At 37.9% G+C, this 26331-nt stretch overlaps 2 protein-coding genes across 3 annotated transcripts in view; one reads left to right on the plus strand and one right to left on the minus strand.

The window, feature by feature from the left end:
- The window catches only part of mRpL38 (mitochondrial ribosomal protein L38), a 48107-nt gene extending 39588 nt beyond the window's left edge, over nt 1-8519 (plus strand). For both annotated transcript variants that reach the window (XM_067091967.1, XM_067091968.1), the window contains 2 exons: nt 7946-8033; nt 8147-8519. In XM_067091967.1, the coding sequence (XP_066948068.1) occupies nt 7946-8033; nt 8147-8444 (386 nt within the window). In that variant the 3' untranslated portion in view covers nt 8445-8519. The remainder of the gene's footprint in view (nt 1-7945; nt 8034-8146) is intronic.
- A 12834-nt stretch (nt 8520-21353) lies between these two features.
- LOC136831469 (uncharacterized) overlaps nt 21354-26331 on the minus strand; it is a 262572-nt gene continuing 257594 nt past the window's right edge. The window contains 2 exon segments of the mRNA XM_067091966.1: nt 21354-24264; nt 24641-26330. Coding sequence (XP_066948067.1) covers nt 24094-24264; nt 24641-26330 — 1861 coding nt within the window. The 3' untranslated portion in view covers nt 21354-24093.

Consider the following 26331-nt stretch of genomic DNA (forward strand, 5'->3'; position numbering starts at 1 on the left):
TATACGTAACTTAACAAGGAAGAGTGTTAGAGTTTTTGAATTGAGCAGTCAAACCCTTTGATGCTGCAGGCGAATGTTATATAACTTGGTTTTGAAGAAGTGTGAACACTTGTGCTCCTATCTGTCATAAAATGCTTATTCTGCTAGGAGATGGCAGCTGTTTTGATTTCTCCATTGGGTCACCTTCTAAGCCTGACTCTATAAATTGATAAAGGAGGATATATTGGTACAAGTCCTACCTCTTTCTCACAGGAATTTTATACCTTTCAGGAACCTGTTCAAGTCTTAGGTTCTGTTAGGAGGTGAATTGCAGGCCGTCTGGCATATTTGGAAAGTCTTGGGAGCAGTGCCTTGAATTGGTGGAGGTACTGAAGGAATTATGATTAGTTTTGGGTTTCTCCTCCACTGGCTAAGTCTCCTACAGCCGCTCCTTTGTGTCTTCTCCAGCAGAAGTACCTTGTTCTTCAGTAAGAGGCTGTAATTCGAGAGAATGTAATGGAGCAGGTGACGGTAATTCATTGGGATTCTACCTGCGACGTTTTCCTCTTGCCATAAGCAACTAGAAATTGGCTCCAAGTGTTGGACAGATCGGGACTGAACGACTTAATGCCTCTGCTTCTATTCTTTTTGGTTTTTTCCAGCAAGGTTTGAGTGACTATGCAAAAGAATGATTGGATGTTTTGGGGGACATGCAGGGTGCATTTTCCTCATACCAATACATCTTGCCATGCAATTTCCTTCGATGTCTATTTACAGGGAAGGTATTGCTATTCAAGGCGCTGTTTTGGCCCATGTGCAGCTCCTCAAGTATTCACAAGTAATTTGTTGCCCATAGGCAGATGGTTTCATCTTTCAGGAGCAAGAATTCTTTTCTACTGAGTCAACTGGTTCAAGTTGGCTGACTCAGCCAATGGCATTCCAAAGACCAAGGTACTATTGCTTCACCTGGCTCAGTCTCTCTGCAGTATGATTTTCAGTCGGCTTCCTTAACTCCTATTCAGTCCATTCTTATCTGGTGATGAGGGTATACTTTTGCAATTTTCAGGTTTTTCTGTCAGAAGACAAATACCTGTAGGCACTTCTTGCTTCGCAAAGAATTTTAGCCCTTAAGGAAGCTTCCTACGTGGTAATAGCTTTTTCGTTAGGAAACATGACCTCACTTGAGAATATTTCAGAATAATTAGGCACAATTACAGTGCAGTCTCAGCATAGCAGATTACAACTTACAGCAAACATTTGTTAAACTTGAAAGTAAATCAAGAACTATCATTGTTGCCAGGTTCTTTAGTAGGGATGCCGAAACCAAGAATGCACAAGTTTATTCTTGAACCTACATCCAGGTTTTATTTTTTCCTTCCGTCATGTGACACAAAAACAAAGAGTTTTGGTAAGAGTCATTACAGACTCACAATACACCATAGAATGGTCAACATTACACCTGGTAAACCTTACTGAGAAGTCAGGGTGATGGAAAGACCATCAAAGATTCCTAGCAGGTTTATTCCTGGTCAGAAACTAGTCATAGCAGAAAGACTGCATCTTTGAGTGAAATGTGAAACAAAATATTGGTTTGCTAGTTCATTCCACAGAAGGACAATGTTTTTGGTGATTTAGGATTCAGGAAGGACAAAACCTACCTACAGTGTGATTACATTTGTGAGCCCAACAGTCGCTGTGGAATTAAAGGGACACTCAAATTTGGACTTAGGAGCTTGCAGATGAGCAGGAACAGCCAGTCTACTACTTCTTCTTTGAGGGCCTTCAAGCTTGAGCGATGGATGCCTTTCTTAAAGTTTGGCCTGAGTCAGACTCATATGCTTTCCTTCTTTATCTACTCTAAGGAAAGTATTGAATATGCCTTCCCCCTTTTTCTACTTTAAGGAAAGTATTGAAGAAATATCAAGTGCAAGAATTGCTCAGTGACTCCTGGAGCCATAGTAGCCTTAGAGGGCATGATTTTCGGACTTTCTAGCTCCCTCGGTAGATACCTCTCATATACTACCGTTAAGGAGAAATAGATCCAAACTACCGAATTCTATGCAATTCCAACTTCAGCATCCCACACTTAACTGCTTGAGATGCTCATCTGTCTCCTCCCAGTAAGGGGGTTTTCAAAGGTGTCACAGATTCTATCTTTAATCAAGTAGGGAACAACTGTGGCCTTGCATCAGAAGCAGCAGTCAGTGTATTGCTCCGAGTGCCTTTTTAGAGGAATTTTCAGCACCTGTACTTCTGTAGACATCAAAGTTTCTCTGCTTTCTTAGATATATTAAAAGTTTTTCGCTGTCTACGTTCAAGGTTATCGTTCCATGCTTAGTCATGTGCAGTTGGATCTGGCTAATGATCAGAGCCTTAAGGTGTTGAGATAAGTTGATATTGAACCTCTTGCAACTCAGTTTTAATCTCTTTCTGGAATTTAGATGCAGCTTTAAAATTTTATTTGCAGATCCTTTTGATCCTTTGGGATGAGTTGCATTGAAATATTTACTATGAAACTCTCTTTTTGTTAGTACAATCAGCAGTTTAAAGAGTAAATTTATTGCAAGCACTCTCATTAAGGCTGTTGTAAAGGGAATGCTAATTTTATCTTTTTGCCGTAGAGCTGAGAATGATGTTAGGGCTAAGTTTTTCTGAGAACTATACAAGTTCCAATTTAACCTCTTTGGTGGGGAAGAGAGGAAACACTCCGCAGTCCTATTGGGGCAATTAAAATTTGCTTAGAGAGGTTAAACCTGGAAGAGGCAAATTTAACGTTTTGTTTTATGGTTATAAAAAACCTAGAGTGTCTTTATCAAAAATTAAGCCTGGAATAGGCAAAGTTTTGTGGTTGTAAAAACAGCGGATGTCTTTGTCAAAGGTTTTAGAAACCTAGAACATCCTTGTCAAAGGTTTTAGAAACCTAGAACATTTTTGTCAAAGGTTAAGCATGGAAGAGGCATAGTTAACCTTTTGTTTGTGGTTTTAGAAACCTAAGATGTCTATGTCAAAGAGCATGGGGTTCTCTGTGACATATTTGATTAGGCTAGCTCATGAGAACTAGCTACATACCTTTTACTTTTATTGAAGGTAAACATTCATAATTTGAAGGTGGTTGCAACTTCATTTATTTTTATGACAATTTGTTGCTTGAGGGTATGATTAATGCAGCGCAGTTTGGTTTTTGCTGCTCACTACCTTAAGTATTTAGAATCATGTCTGAAAATGGTAAAGCCCTTAACCTGCTACTAGTAGTGGGTCAAGTCTTTTCCTGAACCAAAGAAAGAGTAATTTTTCAGGTGCTTTATTTTAAATTCCTAAATTTCAAACTTGTATCCGAATTCTAAAAACCAAAAGCTCTAAAAACTGAAATATTTTCAGGAGAAAAGAAGTGATCATTTGCAAAGGTTAAAAAGTACAACTGTTTATAATAATGATAATTTAAATAAAGGTGGTTTTGCTTGCTCCATCCGATTACAGTTTTTTTCATGTATTATTATCATATTGTTACTGTATTACAGAATATAAATATTGCCATCGTATGCCATTTGCATTTGATATTGTTTACATTCTCAAAATCTCAGTTGATTGAAAACTACCAAGGCCACCTGTGGTCTTAATACAGCCGAGAGCTTCATTTCCAGTAGTTGCTAGGAGAAACATAATTCCGAGATACTTTTTCTTGTAAATCAATTTCACCTTTGCCAAAAGTTTGACAGCCTGCCCTTCATATGTTTTATTCAGCCTTGACTATAACCTGCAGCTTTAATTTATGAAGGATTAATAAAAATGTATATCATTTTTACTCATGGGAGCCACCATTGAGAATTGGCAAGTTTTAACAACTTTGTCTGCTTGGTAGTTACGGTAAATGGTGTTTCAATCAGTTGTTTCTCAATTCGGTTGTTTATGTTGGTATAGGTTGACAATTCTTCATCCGGAATTTGGAAAACTGGATAGGAGAGAGAGAGAGAGAGAGAGAGAGAGAGAGAGAGAGAGAGAGAGAGAGAGAGAGAGAGAGAGAGAGAGAGAGAGAGAGAGAGAGAGAGAGACTATTGCCCCAGTAATACAACATATCGATTGCAGAAGTTGAATACATATAATAGTTTTATTGAGAACAGTGTTAATTGTAATAAAACTGTTATAGTGTATCTATCATATTGCATGTATTATTGTCATATTATTGTATTACAGAATATGAACAGAGCAGTCATGTGCCATTTGCATTCTGGTTTTGTTTACTTTCTTAAAATCATCAGCTGATTGCATTTTACTGACATCATCACTGTCTTTAGTTGCCGAATGAAACTTAGCTCAGAGAGATGTTTCTCTCGTAAATGATCAAATCTGGGTTTGAAAACTGCAACTACTTTATTTATAAACGCAGTAAATTAAATGAAGTACATGTTTGATTTTGTCAGTTTCAGGCATTGCTTTTGCCTCCAAATCATTTTGGAGTTTGCTCATTATTCATTTCTTTAGCCACAGCTGTAGTACCTGCTGCTTCAAGTTAGTGGCATACTTTTGTAAACACCTTCTTCTCCATTGCATGATGGATGAATAAAAATATATTTGATTTTTATTTATGGAATTACATTGACAATAAGCAAGTTTTTAATAAGACAGCTGTATGTTAGTTAAGGTAACTAACATTGGCAAACAGCTGTTTGTTAATATAAATTGCAGGACAGTAAAATCTTCAGCATAATTTTTAGAGCTGAAAGCAATGTTAATTAATAAAGAAACAGTAACAGTAACACAAGGGGTGCTTGATTTGAAAAAAACAGTTTGGAGCTTGATCCGGAGGCAAAAACCCTGAAATTCATATTTCCATTTCACACTGATATATCTGTAAGTACGATACACCATGGTCTGTTATATTGGCGCGCTGCTGTATCTAATTACTGTTAAAGTAGACCGCACCTAGCCTCCCAACAACTTATAGGGCTGTCAATGAGAATTCTGACAAGAGCTAAAACACACCTGGTGGATGACAGTTGTACTAGAAAGTCATCAAGGCAGCCATTCAATCTTTTCTTTTGTTTGAATGCCGACTCGCCTATCAGCATGGAGATATAAGCTTTCTTTAACAGTAGGTAAGTATCCAAATAATAAATTTTATTATGAAAATTTATATACTGTGTCAACTAGCAAAGATTTTTAAAGAGAAGAGATTTGCAAAGTTGCGATAACTGTGGAGGAATTAATGGGCCATACCCTGAAAATATTTGAAAGAATTATAGGTGAAAGACTTGGACAGGAGGTTAAGATTGGAAGACAGCAGTTAGCCTTTATGAAAGGGATTGGTAGAATTAACAGAGTATTCTATTTACATCAGGTGATGGAGAGGCACAGAGAGAAGCAGAGGGCTGTGCATTTGGTCTTTATTGACCCCTAAAAGGAATATGAGAGATTGTCTTGACAGGAAGTATGGAGAAGTTTGAGGGTGTAATTTCACTGAGCTTAGAAATCAAGCTCGGGTAGTTTGTGACAGATCTTATAATGAGGTTTTTTAGATCTTATTCTCCAGTGGTAATAACCATAAATAGTGGTCTACCCAACACCCTGTGGAGTTGATTGTAGCATGCCTTCCTTTGTAGGAGCAGGTGTAAGTGCTGTTTATTGCTGTACATAAACAGGAGGCAGAACTTTGACTCAAGTCTGTGAGCAAACAGTGTGGTGAGCCCTTGGTGTTATTCAGTCATGCTTTCCAGAGCCTAAGTTGTGTTCAATGGCCTTCAGATCTAGAGAAGTCAGAACTTTGCTTCTGGTACTGGACAGTTCTTCAGCATAGACCCTAACAAGATCTTTCCAATCTTTTTTTTTTTTCAAGACTGTAGATTTCGTTGCTCCTAAGATTGCTATTGTTTTCAAAAAGTTAGCTGGACTTGCAAGTTTTCCTTATGTTTGGAGTAACTAAGGGACTAAGTCTGTCGTTGTGCCTCTCAGAATGTATGCCAATTTAGTTACCCTTGTTTTATCTAAGGTTTTTGAGAAGCTGCTCTCTAAGCATCTTTGAAAGTTTAAGGCAATAACCTACCACCAGCATTACAGTACAGTTTGGGTTTTGTAAAGGCCTTGGTACTTGTGGGGCACTCTTGTCAATATCTACCATCTTGTGCAGAGTGCTCTTGATGAGCAGTGCATAGGCATATGCATGGTGCATTTATATTTTAGTGCAGCCTTTGACTTTGTGAATCGTGAACCCCTTATCTACAATCTATGATTACTGGGAATGTGGATCTATTATGAATATTTTAATTGAATTTTTAATAGGCAGAACCCAAAGGGCCTGTGTTGAGGGCCAGTATAATACCTGTATTAATGTCATTTCAGGTGTTCCTCAAGGTAGGTTCCTTGGGCCTTAGCTATTTATTATGTACATTAGTGATGTGTAACAAGGTCTGGAGGCAAGTTGATGCTTATGCCAATGATGCTAATCTTCTAGCTGTTGTTCTTTCTCCGTGCCTTCTTTGAATAGAGATCTGGCATGTATTCATGAGTGGAGTAGGCTTTAGGGCATGAAGCTTAGCCCTTCTTAAGCTCAAAGTATAATAATTGGTCAATCTCTGCATCCTGATTTACGTTTAATTTGTACTGTTTTAAAGTTCAGTGACTAAGATTTTAGGTGTAACTTTTGATGAGAAATTGACTTTTAGAAAGCATATACATAATATTGCTTCCTCAGTTTCTCAAAAAGTTGGTGTTTTGCAGAAATGTTTTTGAATTTTTCATGATGAAGCTATGATACTTAAATATTTTTTAACACTTTTATTCTTCCTTGTTTGGAGTACCAATCTCCAGTGTGATCTTTGAGTGCTTACTCTCATGTAAAACTCTTTGGCAGAGTTATGTTATTAATCAAGTTTATTTTGCCAACTCTTAATATTGACTTGTGGCATAGATGTAAAATGAGTTCATTGTTTTCTTGCAAAAAATGTGCTACATTGATAAACATTCTCTGCACTCTTCATTACGTGACCTACCTGTATTTGCTCACAACACTTGGCCGGCTGCTGCTGCAGTGAGTTGTTTTCAAGTATCAGGTTAATAGTACTCGGTTTGCTGGGAGTTTTATTTTGGTTATAACTGCAGTGTTGAACAGTTTGCTTAGTGGAGTAGTGGAATCTTCTTACCTCCAGATGTTTAACAAAGAGGCAAGTTCATTCCTGCTTTCTGCTAATGGCTCTTGAATTCAGGTTTATTGGTCTTATTTTTTATTTTCTCATATCTATTTATTTATCACCTTTTCCTATGAGCTGTGTTATATGCTGTTGACTATCTACAAACGTTTTCAGCTGAAGATTTAAAGAAAGAAAAACTAGTTAAGAAGAGAGTAAAGAGAATGGATGGGAAGTAAAAGGCAATGAAAAATGTTACAGATTTGAATAAGAGAGATGCTTGAAAAAGCTTATTGTAACACATCTGCATTATGCAGATTAACCAACCCTACAGTATACTTTCTGTTATTTGTATATTTGAGTGTAGTGCTTTATGAGTGTACTGCTTTATTGTTTTCCAGTTAATCTAGATAAGAAATAAAATGAGTACAGGCAGTCCCCGGTTTACGATGGGTCCGGCTTACGACATTCTGAGGTTACAACGCTTTTCAAATATATTCATCAGAAATTATTTTGCGGTTTACAATGCATGTTCTGGGGTTATGACGCTTAAGACGCCAATTCGACGGAAGAAATATGGCTCCAAAACGGCAGAATAATAAAAATGCAGTTTACTTCGTTTACAATGCACCAAAAGCATTAAAAGTAAGGTTTTCTTTGGATTTTTGACGATTTTCGACGATTTTTCAGTTTGACAATTTTTGGTTTACGATGCGGCGTAAGAACGGAACCCCCGTCGTAAACCAGGGACTGCCTGTATTTATAATTCAGTAATTTTAAATATTTGTTTTAATTGTAAAAATTTATTTGTAATGCCTTCTGTAATTCAAACTTTTTATGTTTTACAGATATGCGTGAACCTATTTATGAGTATGATTTTCCCCCTCCATATATAACAGCAGAGAAATATTTTCCAGTTAAAAAGCCTTTCAATGAGTAAGTTCATTGTGTTTTTTATGTCAGCTTAAAAAAGTGATTTTGTAGAGTGATTAATGGAACCTATGGAATATTGAAAGGTGGTTTGTCTGACATTTTTTCTCAATTTCCAGATACATGGATAGGTATAAACACCCAAAGGAACTCAATAAAGAGATTCTTCTTCAACGTCTTGCAAAGATCAATCCTCTAGAGGGGGATCCACCTGTGCTTCAGTTTCCTTCTGCTTTACCAATAGACAACACTCTTCCATCATGGTATAAGAGGGAAATAAAAAGAGAACGTCTTGGTGCTGGAAAATACAGAGATCTCTTCAGGGGCCGTAATAGACCACCACAAATTATGGATGAAAACATAGAGAAATTTGAAATTGAATATGAAACTGACAGGCCTAAGAGACATAGGTATTAATATGAGAAAAACCGTGCATCTCTCTTTTCTGTACATAATCTGTAAGTGTTCTATAGTAAATCAGTTGTACCAGTGGTTCTCTAGTTATTTTCATCTCCCTTTGCCTAGTCAGGCATTGTAGGGTAAGAGATTTTTTGTTTTCAGCTGAGGAAAGATAGTTTTCAAGAGTTACTTTTATCCCAGTTTTATGAAGTGACCTTTATCCCTTCTGAGTTTAAAATAATTTTACCATGAACTGTATTGAATATATAAGTACATACTACTGCATACTGTTTGAATGTTTTAATTTTTGAATGCTTGGTATCATAGATCCATTGTTAACCTTCAGTTGTGGTTCAAGAACTGGATGGTAACAAGGTCTGCCAAGGAGATTAAAAAGGTCAATAATAATTTTTGATCCATTATTTTAGTGTTCTTAATTCAGCATCTTTTTTGTTTTGTAATTGTTTTTGTCAGAAATTTACCAACAGAGAATGGGGATGGAATTATAATACATAGTAGACTGATTTTTATCTCTTCAAGGCTGGAGGCTATCCAGTATCTCTTGCGAGCCAGAGGCTTTTCTCGCAGAGCAGCGACAGAGATGTCGGGTTATCTCAGAAGATCATCTGCAGCCTTGTATCAAGGAAAATGGGCAGTTTGCTGTGATTGGTGTTGTCAGTGGGGTGTCTCTCCTGTTGGAACTTCTATTCAATAAGTAGTGGACTTCCTCATCTTTCTATTTAGGGAGAAACTTATAGTTTCAGCCATCAAGGGCTATAGAGCTGCTCCTCGCTGGGTGAGCGGGTTCCGTTCTCAGCTACCACTCTATTGGTCGCGAGTTCGAATCTCCGACCGGCCAGTGAAGAACAAGAGGAATTTGTTTCTGGTGATAGAAATTCATTTCTCGCTATAATGTGGTTTGGATTCCCCAATGAGCTGTAGGTCTGTTGCTAGGTAACCAATTGGTTCTTAGCCACGCAAAAATAAATCTAATCCTTCAGGCCAGCCCTAGGAGAGCTGTTAATCAGCTCAGTGGTCTGGTTAAACTAAGATATACTTAACTTTTCTAGGATTGGTTTTATGTTTAAAGGATGTGGACCTCTCTTCATCGTGGGAGGTTTCTGTGCTTCTCAAGAGTTTTGAGCAGTCCTGTTCCCCCAGAGATCTCAGATCATCTAACTGGGACCTAACCATGGTGCTTAGCAGTCTCACTCGTCCCGTTCCCCAAGAGATCTCAGACCATCTAACTGGGACCTAACCATGGTGCTTAGCAGTCTCACTCGTCCTCCATATGAACCTTATGGGGCTCAACAGACAGGAATTTAACACTCAAAACGGTTTTATTACTGGCCTTGGCTTCATCAAAGAGAGTCGGTGAATTATTGGACTCTCTTCTAATGTTGAACATACAAGGAGTTTGGGTTCCGTAGCCTTCAAACTTATCCTGGAATTCGTAGCTAAGACTCAAAATCCACCTGTTCATGATGACAGATTTGAGTTTTTCTCAATCCCTCTTGGAGATTTTGTTGGTGATGACCCAGACGAATTACTGTTATGCCCCGTCGGCACTGCATCGCTATCTAAAAAGGACTCATCATCTCAGACTTGATTGTCGAGGACTTTTTGTTAGCACAGGCTGGAACAAGAAACAAGTATCCAAAAATACTATCTCCTTTTGGTTATGTGAAATGATTAGACAAGCTTACAGTTCTGCTTCATATTCAGATGCCAATACAGTGTATGCAAGATCACATGATGTTACAAGTCTAGGCCCTACCATTGCTTTCAAGAGGAACTTGTTGGTTCACAGGACTTTGAAGGCATATACCTGGCTTCGCCAAACCACCTTCATATCCTTCTATCTGCTGGATGTTGCCCACAGGTCCTTGGACACTTTTTCTTTGGGTCTGGTGGTGGATGCTCAACAAATTGTATAGCTCATCCAGTGCCCCTTGTGGGACAGTTGGTATCTTACCTAAGATGTTGGATATGAAAGTGAGAGTTAATGAGGTGACTGGTCTTCGTCCTTTCTCTTCTTTTTCTTCTCTGCCGGCGGGCATTAGAGAGAATAATTCCATCATATGGTGGAACTGGTTAGATACAGGTGAGTGAGATGCCATTTTATATGGCATTAGATGTTTGTTCCTACACAATACAAGATTGGTGGCTAACGTAAGTTTTGTTGTCTCCGGCAGCTTTGCCATCCTCCAAGACACAATGTAGATATGTATTTACATAGTCTATAAGTCAAACCTCCAGTCGGTTCTAAGGCTTTCAAATCCTCCCTCCAAGAGTAAGTCTTCCCTTATGTTGAGACCAAGACTTGTTCTGTATATGAACAAATGACAAATTTTAGATCAATTTGTATTTTTCATAACTAACAAACCTTTGGTCTTAACGTATATGGCTCACCTCAAGTCACCCCCTCATTCTTTTCCTAGGCTGGAAGGAAACTGATATGATGATGTGTAGTGGGGGTAAGGCAGGTCACACTGCTTCCTCCTACTCCCCTATTTGCTGACTCCCATTGCCACCAATTCCTTGTATTATTTTTAACTGGAACCCAGCAAATGCTAAAGAATTTATCCCTTATATTAAGACCTAAGGTTTGTTAGTTATGAAAAATACAAATTTATTTAAAATTTGTCATTTGTCATATGTTAGTGTGCAGACTATGACCATATAGTCCTTTGTGCATAGTATATATTAATTGTTAGACTAGATGATTATAGTTGTGATGAAGGTATGTCAGACTTACTGAGCTCTTAAGAAAATGCCACCAGTTTGGTAGTATGGACACATGTTAAATACAGGTTGACCATCAGTAATCCGGCAATCAGTAGTCCGGAACAATCAGTAATCCGGCACATATTTCGGCTAGAGTAATTTCTAATGTTTCCGCACAAATTTTCAAATTTTCCGGGTCGCTGCCCTAACTCGCTCGCCAGCCGCTTCGATTTGGTGGCGCAGTGTGCTGCATCAACAAACTGGTAGCCTAGCCTACGTTATACTGAACTCTGTTCACATATTAACAGTATTATACAAACATCAACCTAACGAGTGTGCATCTTTTTCATGGATCTTTTAAAAAGTTATGGTTTATTATATTGTTTCTAATTGCGTATATTCTCATATTGCTTTTGTATTATAAATTGCGATCAATGTTTTGTTTTGGGAATTGATATCATGGTGTTTATTTCGCGGCATTTAACTAAGTTCAAAGCGCTTTTCTTGCTTCTAGTTAGCGTAAATGAATATGGACACTTTATTTATTTGGGACAAGGATATTTTTCGTTATACAAAGTGTTAAGTCAAAATATAACTTAAATACGTCTCATTGTGAAATTAATTTAGCTATTTTTTTCGTTAATCTATGACGTTCGTGGGAATCGCGGCTGGCTGTTTTGGCGGCATGTTTATTTTGTGTAAAAAAAATAAAGATTCTGTTGGCTATTTTCTCTTGATTTCATCATAATACGAGCTTTACGTATTTATCTTTTATCGGCGTGGAAACAGTAGTAATTTGTATTCTTTCATGCCCAGTAGTTTTGATTAAAATACATTCTCTTCAGTTTTATTTACGGTCGAGTTTCATCCATGTTGCCAATGCACGATAATTTATAGTCATTAGCAGCTTGAACATGTTTTGTCAGCTTCAGCTACAACTTGCAGCTTAAAGTTACTGTAGCAGTATATTTTTCTGCCTACCTTTTCTCCAAAGTGAGTAAGGGTATAATGTATAAAACATATCAGTCCTATTGTACAGTACTTAACGTCATTTGTAACATAAGTACAGTAATTGTGTATTACCGTACAATGGTTGAAATACAAGCAAAACAGTTGTTATCTGATACAATTATTAGCAAAACAACAGTTTCCCATTTGGTTGTTTATGGCTGTACACATTTACACGAGATTGTAACATTACTAACAATACTTTTATCATTCTCTTTTACTTTTTTAACGAGCAGATGGAATAAAGAGATGGAGGAAAAGAAGTTTTTCTATTGTAAGTTGGTCTCTCTCCCTGTCTGATTGTTCCTGCTGCCTGTGCCTGGTGCGAAACCTAAAAATGTTTCCTAAATATTTTCGTACCGGTATTAATTGCTAACCCCATCGTAAACTCGAAATATCTTAAGTCGAATTATTGTAACTCGAGCACTACCTGTATTTGATAATTGTCTTTTCTTTATTAACCAACTTGTACTGATTTACGGGATATTTTAATTCTAAGATGAGGTGCTTAGCTACTGTGTTTCGTGTATTCTAGCCTAATAAATGGCTAATCCGGCACCCTCCAGGTCCCAATGATGCCGAATTAGTGATGGACAACTGTACTAGATTAAGAGGATGAACTTGAGACATGGAATTTTTTCTCATTTGACTGGATTGTTGTGTCAGCTGAATTGTCTTCTGTTTAATCTTAAGGCTGTTATTCACATCACATGTCTGGCAAGCCAAGATTTGGAGTATGTTTCTTCTTGAATTAGGAACTTGTTCTTCAGGTACGAGAACAAGTACTTAGAGAATTATACCATTAGCTCAGTGGTGTGGTTAAACTATTTTAATAATAATAATTAGGTACCAGTTAACTTTTTATATAGATACAGTTTGATGGCTTGGGAACTGAATGCAATTCCAAGTCTAAGAAACAAAGAAAAAAATAGAGAAGGTAGAATTTTGGGTGTGAAAACAAAGGTGAATTTGCGTTAGTAAGCCTAGATCTTCTTCAGTCTGCTGTTATCTGCTCAGGTTTTTTTTTTTCAGTATGCTGGTGTCACACCAATAAGCTTGGCTTTTCCTTCATTCTGCTGTTATCTCTTCAGTTCGTGTTTCAGTATGTTGTTGTCATTCAGCTCTACTTCAGTCTACTATGATGGAACCAATTCTTGAAAGACAAACGTTATAGAAACTAGAAAGATTTTTGATTGCCAATAGTGAGAGAGAATTTTAAGAGTTTTTGATCCCTTCAGGGTTAATAAGAAAAATGTTGGCTTGGCAAGTGTTATGATGGGTTCTCTCAATGAGGTCGAGAGAATGGTGACTAGAATAGTTCTCATACAAGAGATGATGAGACCGCCTTGTTAGAAGTGAGAACTCTTCTAATGGAAAGTTTACTTCAGGCAAAGCAGAGTAATTTACCTAGATAGCAGCCACAAGAAATTTAGGCATATTCTACAGTTAAGCAGACTGTAGGAATAATTATGATGGCCAAGGAGTGCACAGCCCAATAGAATATTGTCAAGGCATAGAATAGAGGACAGACTTGGTCCAGGAGACACAGTCACTCAACTTGGCAAGGCAACTTGTTGGAATGTGGCCACGGTTTATTCATGTACTCAAATGGTCAGGAGGGAGTTAGTCATCATGATGGTTAAGGAGCCAGTCAGGGATGTGCAAGAAGACACCAGTCATGGAGATGGGCTAGTAGTTGGTCAGTAGATACTAACCATGGGTGTTGAGGTGAGCTAATTTTGGTTTTGAGGAACCCTGTAATTGAAAATTGACCATCTTGATGACAGGGGTTTTTAATAGATTTTACTGTACAATGTTTTTATCATTAGCAGCAAGTTAAAAGGTTATTAATGATTTAAATATTGCTATGGGCTTGACTAAGGATAAAAAAACCATGGTTGTTTTTATAGAAAACTGATTTTTGTCAAGGAATATTGAAATTGTTTGAGATACGAGTTTCTGTTTCATTGGTCCTCTAGAAATATCTTGGTAGAAGGTCTAATCTTGTATCTTAGACACAAGATTAGACCTTTATTAAAAAATTGTTTTCATTTTAATGTGCTGAAAATAGCTTGTCTCTTTTCTTCCATTTCAGCTGCTCAAAAGATCATTTTTCCATTTCTTGATGCTTTTTATAGTAATTTGTTTGCCATCTACATAAGGCAATAGCATTTCATTAGTTACTACGAAATAGACCATCCCATCTTGGGATAAAAAGTTGTTACTTAGTACAGTGCTCTAAATACCCTTATGGATTTTACTTGAACCTCTTAGAACATTCCCACAAAACACTTTCTGTTTGAGTTGACTATATCTGCATCATTTTGTTGGCTGAAGATAACCTGTGTGCTATTTTCTTACTGTATGAAGTTTTTTATGGATTATGGTCCCTATTAATGTAAAGCGTCTCTATTGGGTTAGTGTCATCAGTCCACCTCATTCACTGTAGACATTATGCAAGAGCTTGTGCAGTGTCCTTTTGGCCTGTAACTTTACCCATTTTTTATAATTGTATTTTATGTCCATTCATACTGCCTTTCTTTCATCTTGCTGTCCAACTTCTCTAACTATTCTTAGTGTAACTGTGGTGTTTGCTCCCCATTTCACTACAGATCCATTTACCTGTACCTCATTGAGTTTATTTTCTGCATTTATTTAACTTGCTGTCTAACCACCCCACTCCCTCCCTTCATTGGCTTTAAGTGCTGAATGGCAGACAGTGCTCCAGTGCATAGCTTTATAGCCTAAATTTTGTGATTCATTCATTCGATATAAAATGTCCTTAATTTTTAGAAAGTTAGATTTTAACGCAAATTCAATTTTTTATTTCATGGATTAATTTTGTAAACTGAAGAATGGCTGCAACCAGTTACAGTAGAGTATGCATATTTTGAAATTTGGTACTTAATTTTTGATGCTTTGAATCACATTCTCAAGACTAAATATCAAATTGAAATCTGCCAAGTTGTTCATACATCACATTGCTTATTTGTAAACTGTTTATTACAGTAATTCTCAAGTACAACATGGGTTTGTAATTAGAGGCTTTTCCAAGAGCTGCATACTGGATGTAGGTATTGGACTGTGATAATTTTATTCCTTTTTTGGACTTCTGTTGAGGGCTACTGAATTGGGTAAGTACTGCACCAAACTATTTTCAATTAACGGATTTTTCATAATAGTGTCAGGATAGATGTGTTGGGAATTGGATTCTTTTGGGAGTAAGGTAAAAGGTAGTTTATTGTAATTATCTTTTAAGATATAGTAATCCTCTTCTGTCAGCAGTCAGTGGTCAAGGGGCTAATGTAGACAGAGGAATCCACACTACATCCCTGACCATTACCTTTTGCATTGCTGACATCTATAGGCATTTAACTTTACTAATAGCAAATGCAAGTAAAGATTGGCTCAGTGAGAAAATTCAGTGTTGATTAGGTTATTGATGAGGCAGGAGGTTTAGGAAAGACGGATTAATTATGTAGGGTGATAATAAATTTGTACACTAAATCAGCCTCAGTACTGCAGCTTGATGTCTAATTATGATTTCTGTCTTTGTGCTGTGAAGTGTGTTAATGGATGTACACTGCAGAATTTGTTGCATTTTATGGGTGTTCCCTATGATAGGGATCACACCTTTGGGGTGTTCCCTATGATAGGGATCACACCTTTGGGGTGTGTGCTTGCTTTTGTGCTGATGGTACTGATGCATGCTAAGCTGTAGAAAACTTTGTGTTGCCCCTAGCCAAGAGTACATAGTTTAGGCATGCTAGGCTACATACTCTGATGAAGTCCGAAAGAGACATATTTTCCCTGTTAGTATTGTATTTTCTATTATGTATTTAAATGTTATTTCTTGGAACTCTATAGTTTTTGAAGTTGAAGTTAGTGCATGTTTTCATATGCTAGCCAGGTTACAGTTGTATTTCAAGGGAGCCTGAATGTAGTATAGGTTAGCCTAGTCACTATTTCTGACTAAACTTTGGATATATTTGTACCCCCATGGACCTATAAGTGCAAATAATTGAATGGTTAATGTACTTAGATTGCTAATGTATATGTATGGAAATTTCTGTCAGTTTAAATTATTTTGGACAGAAATTTTGCTGCCTGATTATGGTCCCTTGAATAATTGATATATTAGAAAAGTGTTGAGTAGCTTTTCCTTAGAAATTTTTGAGCCATTGCTGTGTATCTCCTGAACAGGAATACAGACCTTGGATTTAATAAGCCTTCATAGAGCTTGTAAGTTGGTTGAAAGATAAGCATTTATTTACAAATCTCAAATTTGGATTGTAATATAAATCCAAATTGGTTTTTGTCTCGGATGCCCAGACTTGAAGTTTGAGTTTCAGATGCTGTAGAAATTATTGCCTACTATTGTAATTTTTTGATACTTTTGGCTTGTTTAACCAATTCCGGAAGAGAGTCTCTTGCTTGTTTACTACCAATAATTTTTTGTGGATGTTGGTATTTGAATATGCTATTCAGAGTTTTAGGTTGGTATTTTTAGTAATTTGTAATTGTTCGTATGGGAATAAAAACAATCACATTTTATGTAAGAGTATCCTTCATTGTGAGCTGGAAACAGTTGTTGAATTGGTAACAAGATGGGTTTGCTGGTTGTTACGTGTGATGAGTGGGGAAATAATCTTCACTCACTTGCTATTACAAGCCCTTATTCTTTCTTTGGCCATCATCTAGTGTGACATCATGATGTACTCTTTGCTAGACTGTCTGTTGAACTGAAAATTTTTTTTTTTTGCATGCTTGTTATTGTTTTTGGTGAATGAGAAAAGGATAGACACATTTATGACCCCTCTGAATATTGATTTACTAAAATTTTTTAAATTCTGTAGGGGGCAAATCTTGTCTTTTCCTCAATAAGGAGTGCATGGTCAGTCCCCCTCAAGGTGGAAGAAGTATAGTAGGAAGGAGGATAGGAAGCATTTGCTGGTCCCCTGAAAGGGAGTAATACATTGCAGAATCCTTTCAGTTCTTTTTCTCCTGCTTTTCCTGTGGTTTTTTCCTTCATTTTGTGCACATTGCTTCCCTGTTGGTTTTCGGAGGGAATGGTTATGCATAGTAGAAAGGAAGCCTAACCCCCGACCTCTTAGAATGATGAGGCAGGTACCTGGGCCAGTCTCTCCATTATTGGGACCCCAACCAGTGTACCCTGCATTCCTTATACCATATCTATTGATTCTGCTAATGTTTCAGGTATTTCGTTGTCATTAAAGCAGCTGTGGCCTTTGCTGAAATTCCCAGGAAGTCCCTTCTTCACAGCATTTCTTGACCACTTAGCATAGGCAAAGAAGTTTCTCTTGCTCTCACTGCTTCTTTGTCTAGTATTCCAGCATTGGAGGCAAGCAAGGCACAAGCTAGAAAGGGGGAAGAAGTGTAGGTGCTGTTCTTTCTCCATGTCAAGCTCCTTTTCCTCCATCTCTGCTCATAACTCTCCCTTAGGAGAAAAACAGGAGGAAGTCCAAGGCTTCTCACCCCAAGTCCTGTTGGACCTGCAGTGAGTGCCCAGCCTCTGGGAGCCATCCTGCTGTTGGGTGGGCTGGCATAGGTCTCAGTATGCTTAATACCTCGTCTTGGCCTACTCTGTCTTGGTCACAAGGTCAGGCAGTGGGTTTGCACACAGCAGGTCTCTAATTGGTGTGCACTAGTTCCAGGATGATCTGTTTGCACATGATCCAGCCCCTCCTCTCTTGGCGTGTTTCTCGCAACTGGCCTTGTGGTTGTGCGCACTTGGCAGTGCGTATACTTTTTCACCTCTACTTTCTTCTAGTTCAGCCATTACTGAACATAGGGAGTTGTAATGGTCAGTTGACCTCAATTTGGAATTTTATTCCCAGTACAGGTCCTAGGCTTGTGGTGTTTCATGAGGTACCTGTGGAACTGATTGTACACTTTGCTCCTGGGAATGAGACAGAAACAGACTAGTGCATCTGCCTCTCAGTCAGGAGAGGATCCACTTCTTGCTGTTGAGGATCAAATGGGATTAAATAGGCTCTTGCCTCAGGAGCTCCAAAAGTTGAATTGGAGCAGAACATTTGAGAGATTATACTTATATATGAGCATCAATAATCTCAGGGAAGCTTCCAAGGCTCCACACCTAGCCCCAGCCTTGTCAACAGAGCTCAACCTGAGGTGCAGTCTTGAAGCAAGACCATCAGATAGGTTACTGTGGTTATAGCACCTCGTTCTCAGCTTAGGCCCACTTGCAAAATATATGTTTGCTGCATTACTTGGTTAGTTCTGGCATCCTCTGAGATGCGGTTGCTCCTCCAGGACAGAGAATGCCTGATGTCATTTGCCATGAACTAGGATTTGTGGTACACTGGGAGAAGTTGCATCTCTAACCCAAGCAGCAGGCAAAGTACCTGAGCACGTTCATAGACACAGCAACAGCAAGAAAGCTTCCATCTGACTCTTGCATAACCAAGCTTAAGAAGATAATTCAGTTCCTGTCTTAATAAGAACAACCAGTTTGGCTCTGGCAGGTTGCCTTGGCCACCTGTCATTGTTGGAGAAACTTATTCTGTACGGTTGTTTCCACCAACCCTCGCTTCATTGGTAACCAGTTTGGTCAGCACCTAGTGATTCTCTCTCTCAGCTTGTGCCCTTGAGCGGGGAGATCAGAGGAGATATTGTTTGGTGGCTGAACAAAAAAACCTCAAGGTGGGAGATCCATGGAGCTCTCCTTCTTTCAAAATGCACCAAAGAATGTTGGGTTGCACACCTAAACAGCTTTTGTGTATTAGGTGTATGGGCAAAGAATGAATATCATCTACGTATCAGTGTACTGGAAGTGCAAGGAGCATTGCTAGCCTTGGAAACATTCCAGGAACAGCTGATAGGTAACTTGGATGTGTTGATGAGTGACAACACCACTGTAGTGGCATATGTCAACAAGTAGTTGGGGGGACTGTTTCCATTCCTCTTTTAGTTGGCAATCCAGATGCTCAGTGGGAGGTTTGCCACGACGTCAGGCTGTCAGCTAGGTACATTCTGGGCTGGCAGAACTTAGTGGCGGACCAGCTAAACTACTGGAGTCAGATTTTAGGGACAGATTGTCCCTGTATCCTAGTACAGAGGGGGATTTTGAGATCTGGAGAACATATGTGATCACATAGCTAAACAGAAAGTTCCTGGTGTGCTGTTTTCTCATTCCAGATCCCTAATTAGTGATGGAAGACACCTTCCAACACCCCTATAACAATCTGGCATCTATGCCTTTCTACCCTTCAGTGTGATTCATTGGTGATCATCAGGGTTTTGAACACCCCAGGACTCAAGATGACCCTTGTGGTGCTGATGAGTGGTTGCCCAACCCGCGGACTCTCATGGCCAAGGTGCTGAGAGAGATTCTCTCTGGGCCCACTCTCCTTTGTCAGCCCCATGTTCAGAGGTAACACCAGACTGTTCACTCCCTCAAGCTTCATGTGTAGAGATCATCTAGCAGATCCTGTGAGAGAGGCTTTTCTCATAGGATTGTAAAGATATTTGGGTACCTCCACCACTCCTCTTTGGATGTGTACCAAGGAAAGTGGGCCATCCTCTGTGATTGTTGTTGTAGAAGGACTCTCTGTCCGGTTGGAACATCTGTTCAGCAGGTATGAGACTTCCTCATTTACCTTTGCTAAGACGAGCTCCTCTCAGTCTCTCTACACTAAAAGGCTATTGCTCGGCCTTGAACTAGGTATTCACATTGGATCTCTCTTCATTTGTTGAGTTATCTGTGTTCATGAGGATCTTTGAGCAGTCTTATTCTTCCCAAGGACTTTATTCTCCCAAGAGGAATGTGACTTGCCCTCTGCAGCCTAACTTAGGTGCTTTACAATCCCTTGGGGAAAGCCTTAACTGAAAGCTCACACTCAAGACTGTCTTCTTGCTAGCTGTAGCCTTGGAAAAGTGTATTGTTGAGTTACATGGTTTATCTTGTCTAGCCTGGCTTTGAGAGGGATTGGGATACCTCTTGTTTTCTTTCATTCATGAGTTTGTGGTGACAGCTCAGGCAAAATGCTTTTGTGCTTGGTGCAAGTCATCAAGTACTATCTGAAAAAGTCCCAACCTCTTCGACCAGAGGGTTGGCAACTTTTCCTTAATTCTGGCAAGCATAAGAATTAGGTTTCCAAGAACACCCTTTCTTTCCAGCTTCATGAGGTAATCAGATGAGCTTATGACTCCTCTAGTGAAGATGACATTTGTTTAGTTTGGGCAAGAGCCCACAAAGTCAGTGACATGGGAACATCCCTCGTCTTTCAGAGGAAACTCAGACAACCTTTGCCTCATTCAACCTGAGGAATGTTGCCCACAAGTCCTGGACCCGTTCTCCTTTGTGACATATGGTGGGTGCACAGCAGGCTGTACAGGTACCCAGCTCCATTTGGACGGGAAAGTATCTCATCCAAATACTTGCCTTAACGTAAGTTTGGGGTTTGAATGAAGAGGAGTGACTGGTCTTCCCATTCTTATCCTATAGGGAACAGCATCTAAGATGGATCACCTGCTGGATTGTGCGAAGATACAAGTAGCAACACATTGGAGCTAGGTCTTTAAGATGTCTCCCTCTGCTCTTTCCTTTAGCCATATATAGCTGCCTTCCAACTGGTACGCCCGTATGGGGGTTTTACATGGTATCTTGGTCCTTTCCTTTCTCAAGTGCAGCTCTACACCCACACTCAGACTTAGACCCCTACCACTCTGGCATCCCTAAACCAGACTGATGAGGTGGTTAGGCAGTTACAGTAGTCATTACTCACTTTGCTTATTCTCTCAACTGGGATCATAACATTTCCAGGTGGGTGTGCAACCTCCAGTCAGTTTACTGAGACAACCTTCCACCTAATGAGAAAGTCTCTTTCATAGAGGAAATTATTTGTATTATCATAGGAACAAATTGCTAAGTTTTTAAAGTAATTTGTATTTTTCGTAGGTATACAAACCAGTTTTTTATCATAGTTCCCACAGTATCCCTGAGGCCATAAGAAAAAGTGCTTGGTGACAGCACTCACCTTAACTAATAGTTATCTCACCATGATACCAGGTTCTATGACTTGTTTCCAACTTGTGATGAAGGATACTGTTATATGAAAGGCTGTGCTTTGTAAACCTAAAAAAAGTACAATTTATTTTAAAAATCTGTTATATTCTGTAAAAATAATAGTATTGCATAAAGACAACACGCAAGAAATTATTTTTTATTTTGACTTTCATACTTACAAAAATTAGTTAAAGCTCCTGACTCAACAGAATAAAACTGTAAACCTCAAATATTTCTTTAAAAATATATTACATTTTATTATTTACATTTTCATATTGTAACCATTAATTATAGAACTTCAATTTATGTACATATATAATTTACATTATACTGTATTAGGAAATATAGTAGTAATGGATTAGTTACCATGCAAAATAAGTAATCAGTTTAACTTACGGCAAGTTATTAAGTATACTGCTTGAAGAATTTCTTGTCAAACACTTTTAATCTTTATTCAGTTGATAATTTTACTTCTAAATAGTCACATTATAATGAGAATTCACATTTAATGTTTGGAGCTTTCTTTTTCATTGTACAGTATTTATTTTTCAAGACAATTCATTGCATCACCAACCATAGAGAGATTTATGCAAAATATATAATATTTCCAACAACTTTTCTTTGTCTTGTTAAATAACACAAATGCATGTCTTGAAATATTTTTTGTTATTAACTGTATATTTAAATATTTATTATGATCAGCAAACAAGTCTGTAATTTCAACTTAGGAGCTCCAATTATTAAAATAGAATAAGCTCAATGTAACAAAAAGTTATGTTGCTAATATTTTGCTATATAGTGTATGTAATATCAATGGGCAATATATTACACTAAGAATATTTCCAAGTGCAAAAATATAACATGTGCAGTATTATATGACACTTAAGTATAGTGACTCAGTCAATTACATGAGTCATTGGAGCACTGAAATACAGTGTATTTCTCTCAGACATTTAATGATTTAGTAATGAAACATGCATAGCATATTTTAACATATTTTCAGATACTAGTTATGTATCTAAGCATATATCACTTATCATGGACAAGTTAAAAAAGGAAAAGTTTTGGGATAATTTGAGGCAAATTTAATTAGACTGTAAGTAATTTTAATGCAAAATAATGGTACGTGAAGATTGTGAAAAGTCTGTACACCATACTGAAACAGTTATTAATTTCCAATTAGGATTTCACTGAGTTGGGAAAGTGTAGCTCCTATCAAATACTGCCCTGTACAGAAGGCAGCTTATCCCAGACTAAAAAAGTGAAGAAATGGATATATGGTAATTTACCAAATTGTAAACAACATAAGAATTATAGCAAGATTGTCTCACATCACATGACACACATCAATTACAACTATACATTTTTAAAACATCCTATATTTTTATCTGTATACACCCTACATATTTTTAAATACAATAATACAGATTGTCATACTGGGTTCCCTTTTTCCCTCTAGTCAAACTGTACACCACCATTACAATAGGCACTAAACTGACTTCATTACCATTTGAAGAAAGAAGGCAGTCTTTTCAAGGAAAAAAGTTTATAAGAATGGTTATTAAGAAGTAGGTTACCCAGACTACTGAGTCACTTTAAGGCCCAAAGTAATTTTTGGCTGAAAATCTAGGTGCTTAATAGACCAAAAGAAATAGATGAAAGTGATACTGTAGAATGCAATGTTGCTTAGGATGCAAGACTGTTAAAGCCTTCAGCACCACCAACAGTTAATTGCTCAAGTTGCATTGTAGGTAGTACACCTTGTGGATAGACATCATCAAATGTTCATATATCAAATTTTTACAATGTAGGATTATTCAGAAATTATGTTATAAACTGGACTGGTGTATCTATTGTAACCACTTTTCCAGAAGGAAGGAGAGGGGGACCTGAAATTAGCATCCTATCATGTGTAACTCTTATATAACTTCCTTAAATACTTTATGAAATTTAAGTTGAAATGTTTTATACATTACATATATTTGTTAAAATATTTTATACATTACATATATAGATTTTTTATTACTGCTAATATGTACATGAATTATATACATTCATATGTGACTGAAGGTAGATGCAAGGTGCATAATTTAAACTGAAGTCAGAAACTCATAGTTTCAAGGAGACTAATTAGTTCTAACTTAGTAGTTAATGTATTACCAAGCTCTTTTAGGCACCAAAGCCTAAATAATAAAGGAACTACGTCCACTGCATAGATCATCTCAAGCCAAATTTTCAAGGAAATATATACAGTACATAAAAATGGGAGTGAATCATCATAGTTGATCAATACAGACCCAAAGTATAGTAATACAGATTTTTTGCTTGAGTTATAAATTTACATCTATGAGTTATTAATTAACATCTCAGTTACTGTCTGACAAATTTTGATCTCAGAACTTCCAGAGACTTCTTTCAATAGTAACTTTTAAAGATTATAAAAATATAAATTAGCCTTGTAAGTTTTGCAACTGGTCCTGTGTACTTAAAAAATTTTCCCTGAATCCTGCATGAGACTGGTTATCCCCACTGGAAAAAATTCTGTGATAAAACTTTGATCTGAATAACCTTAGGATTATAAAGGGTTAACAGAACTGTCTCCCAGGTCATGGCCTTTGGTCTGAGTATCATACTTAGCTCTTGAGTATACAGAATTGTGTGTGTACATTTATTTAATGACAATATTTTAATATTGAAACTTTCCATTCAAGCAAGAAAAATTTGAGCAAATAGTGCCTGATATGGAATGTTTACCAACAAGTACACTAATGTAATGTTAATGCTTTCAAAAAAGTATGTAAATTTTGAAAGAAATTATTACTTATAATTATCTGTTACAAAAACTTCCTTAAGCTTTGCTCATTGAACACTTCATAGTTGTGATTAGCATTCACTTTCTTCTTTTATCGGTGTTACTAAGCTTGGTCTTGACGTTTGTGCTGTAACCGTTTGTGATTGGGTCTGCTGTGGAGACTTGCTTATTTCATTGTCAGCCACTTCATGTTGCTGTTGACGTTGCTGCTGCATTAAAAGTCGTTGCTGGAGCTGTAATTGCTGTAAAAGGACAGGAAATAAGTTAAAATGCTTGACTTTGTGGTGAGACAATGATGTAAGAGAAACTCAGTTAAGTACACAAGCTGATACAAAGAGCATTCACTGTTGTTTTGTTCATGTGGGCCTATCTACAGAGCATTTTAAATGTATTGCTAAAGGTGTCAGCACCTAGAAAAACTTGTATAAAAACTTTGTCGTTGTCGGTTCATACTGGAATGTAACTTGATTCAATAAATTAGGTACGTGGAGAAATTTTCTTCATTGAAATAACATGCATCATGAATCTAACAACTGAAAGAGACAATTGCAGAAGTGGATGGCAGTCTCTTTACAGCTTCTGTGTTAATGTAAGAATTAAATTTTTTTTTTACAGTACCTTTGCATTAGCAAGAGCTTGGTGTCTGTAGTGTGATGCAAGGAGTTCCAGAGATGCTAGATATGCTGCAGTTGAGGACTCAGCATCATGTTCTGTTTGGTGACTGAACTCTTCTCGTTGGGAAGCCTTGGTATGTCTTGGTTGTGGAGTTGGAATGACTGATGGTCTAGGTAGAGTAAGACTGTTAGTGCGAAGGGCAGGTTTGTTACGAGGGACAATAGTTGTACGTCCATCCCAAGGTTTATCTTGTTGATTTGAAAGTTTTCGTATAACATCAACTACACGGGGTGCAGTTGACTGAAATCTATCGTTACCATTAAGCTGACTGTGTCGAGCACTGTGCACTAAAACAGGGTTAATTGCTTCTGTGAGGAGCATAACATTTTCAGTCAGTGCAGCCAAGCCAAAGACATCTTCATACATTGGCAGTTGTGAAGCACGTCTATGGACAGGAACCAAGAGGCCTCCTTGTCTTGCCATTATTGCTGCTGCATCAGACATATGCCGTAAACGTAGAGGCTTTGGAGGTCGAGGTGGAGGCTGCGGGTCTATTCCATGCCATGGAGGAAGCCGTGGTGGGCCTGCTTCACTTCTGTTAATTTCAATTACTGTTACATTTGTGTCTCCTCGTTTTTCTTCCTCATCACTGGCTATGGCTGAAGAAGCAGCAGGAGATGGAGGGCCAGAATGTGCTGGAGAGGGTTCTTTACTGCTGACTTCAGGAGAAGAGTATCCAGATGATGATGATGACGATTCTGGCATTACTGTTTCCTGAGTTTCTTCTCGTCTCACAGGTTTGCTCCGATGTTCTGTTTGAGTGGTGCGAATATTTGGTTTTGTGTTTGACCCACTAGTTGTAGCTTCTCTATAACGTGGGGCCACACTGAGATTGGTTTGTGCACATGATGCTCGTCGCCTAACTGGACGATAAGCTTCTGTCTGGCATCCAGCTGTTCTGAATGAAGGGACCCTAAGCACTATCTTATTTCTTTGAAGTTCACCATGGGGCAGTTGCTCCAGTAAAGCTTTAGAGTCTTCAATGGCTTCTCTGTGTGCAACTTCATATTTACTGGGCTTTCCTGGGCTCTTTTTTAGAATACTTTTTGGCACCTTCGTATCCAAAGCTTTTAGGCTTTCCATGATATTTTCATCAGATTTAGTTGCTCTCAGTGGTGCAGGTGCTCCATGGTCAAGAATGTTTGTAAGGACTTCTTCAAGTCGTCTTAAATTTGCCTCATTGTTTCCTTCAGTTTTCTTTCTTTCTGGCTTTTTCACTGGAGTTGGCCGTGCTATGGTCATATTTTTGTCTGCTAATCGAAGAGCCTTATCAACAATAGATGTGCGTGGAGGCTTTACAATTTCAGGTTTTGTGGATTTTACAACTTCAGGCTTTGTTGATTTAAGACTTTCTGAATCTTTAGTCACTGATGCATCTATAGAGGAGTCTTCTGACTGGGATGGCACTGTAGTACGTGGTTGTGGGGCAGGTCTCTTCCGTGTATTTTTAATATTTTCTTCAATAACTGGGAGAGGTATTGGTTTATCAATTGATGAAATTCGCTTTACCATGCCCGTAAGTGGACGAGAATCTTTGGAATTTTCTTCTGTTGGCTGAAGTGCATCAAATCGTGTAGTCTTTTCACAAGTAGATGCACCAGATTGATTTTGTGTAGCTTCTGTTTCAACTGCAT

The sequence above is a fragment of the Macrobrachium rosenbergii genome, chromosome 48 (genome assembly GCF_040412425.1).
Source record: "Macrobrachium rosenbergii isolate ZJJX-2024 chromosome 48, ASM4041242v1, whole genome shotgun sequence".
NCBI classification, from domain to species: Eukaryota; Metazoa; Arthropoda; class Malacostraca; order Decapoda; family Palaemonidae; genus Macrobrachium; species Macrobrachium rosenbergii.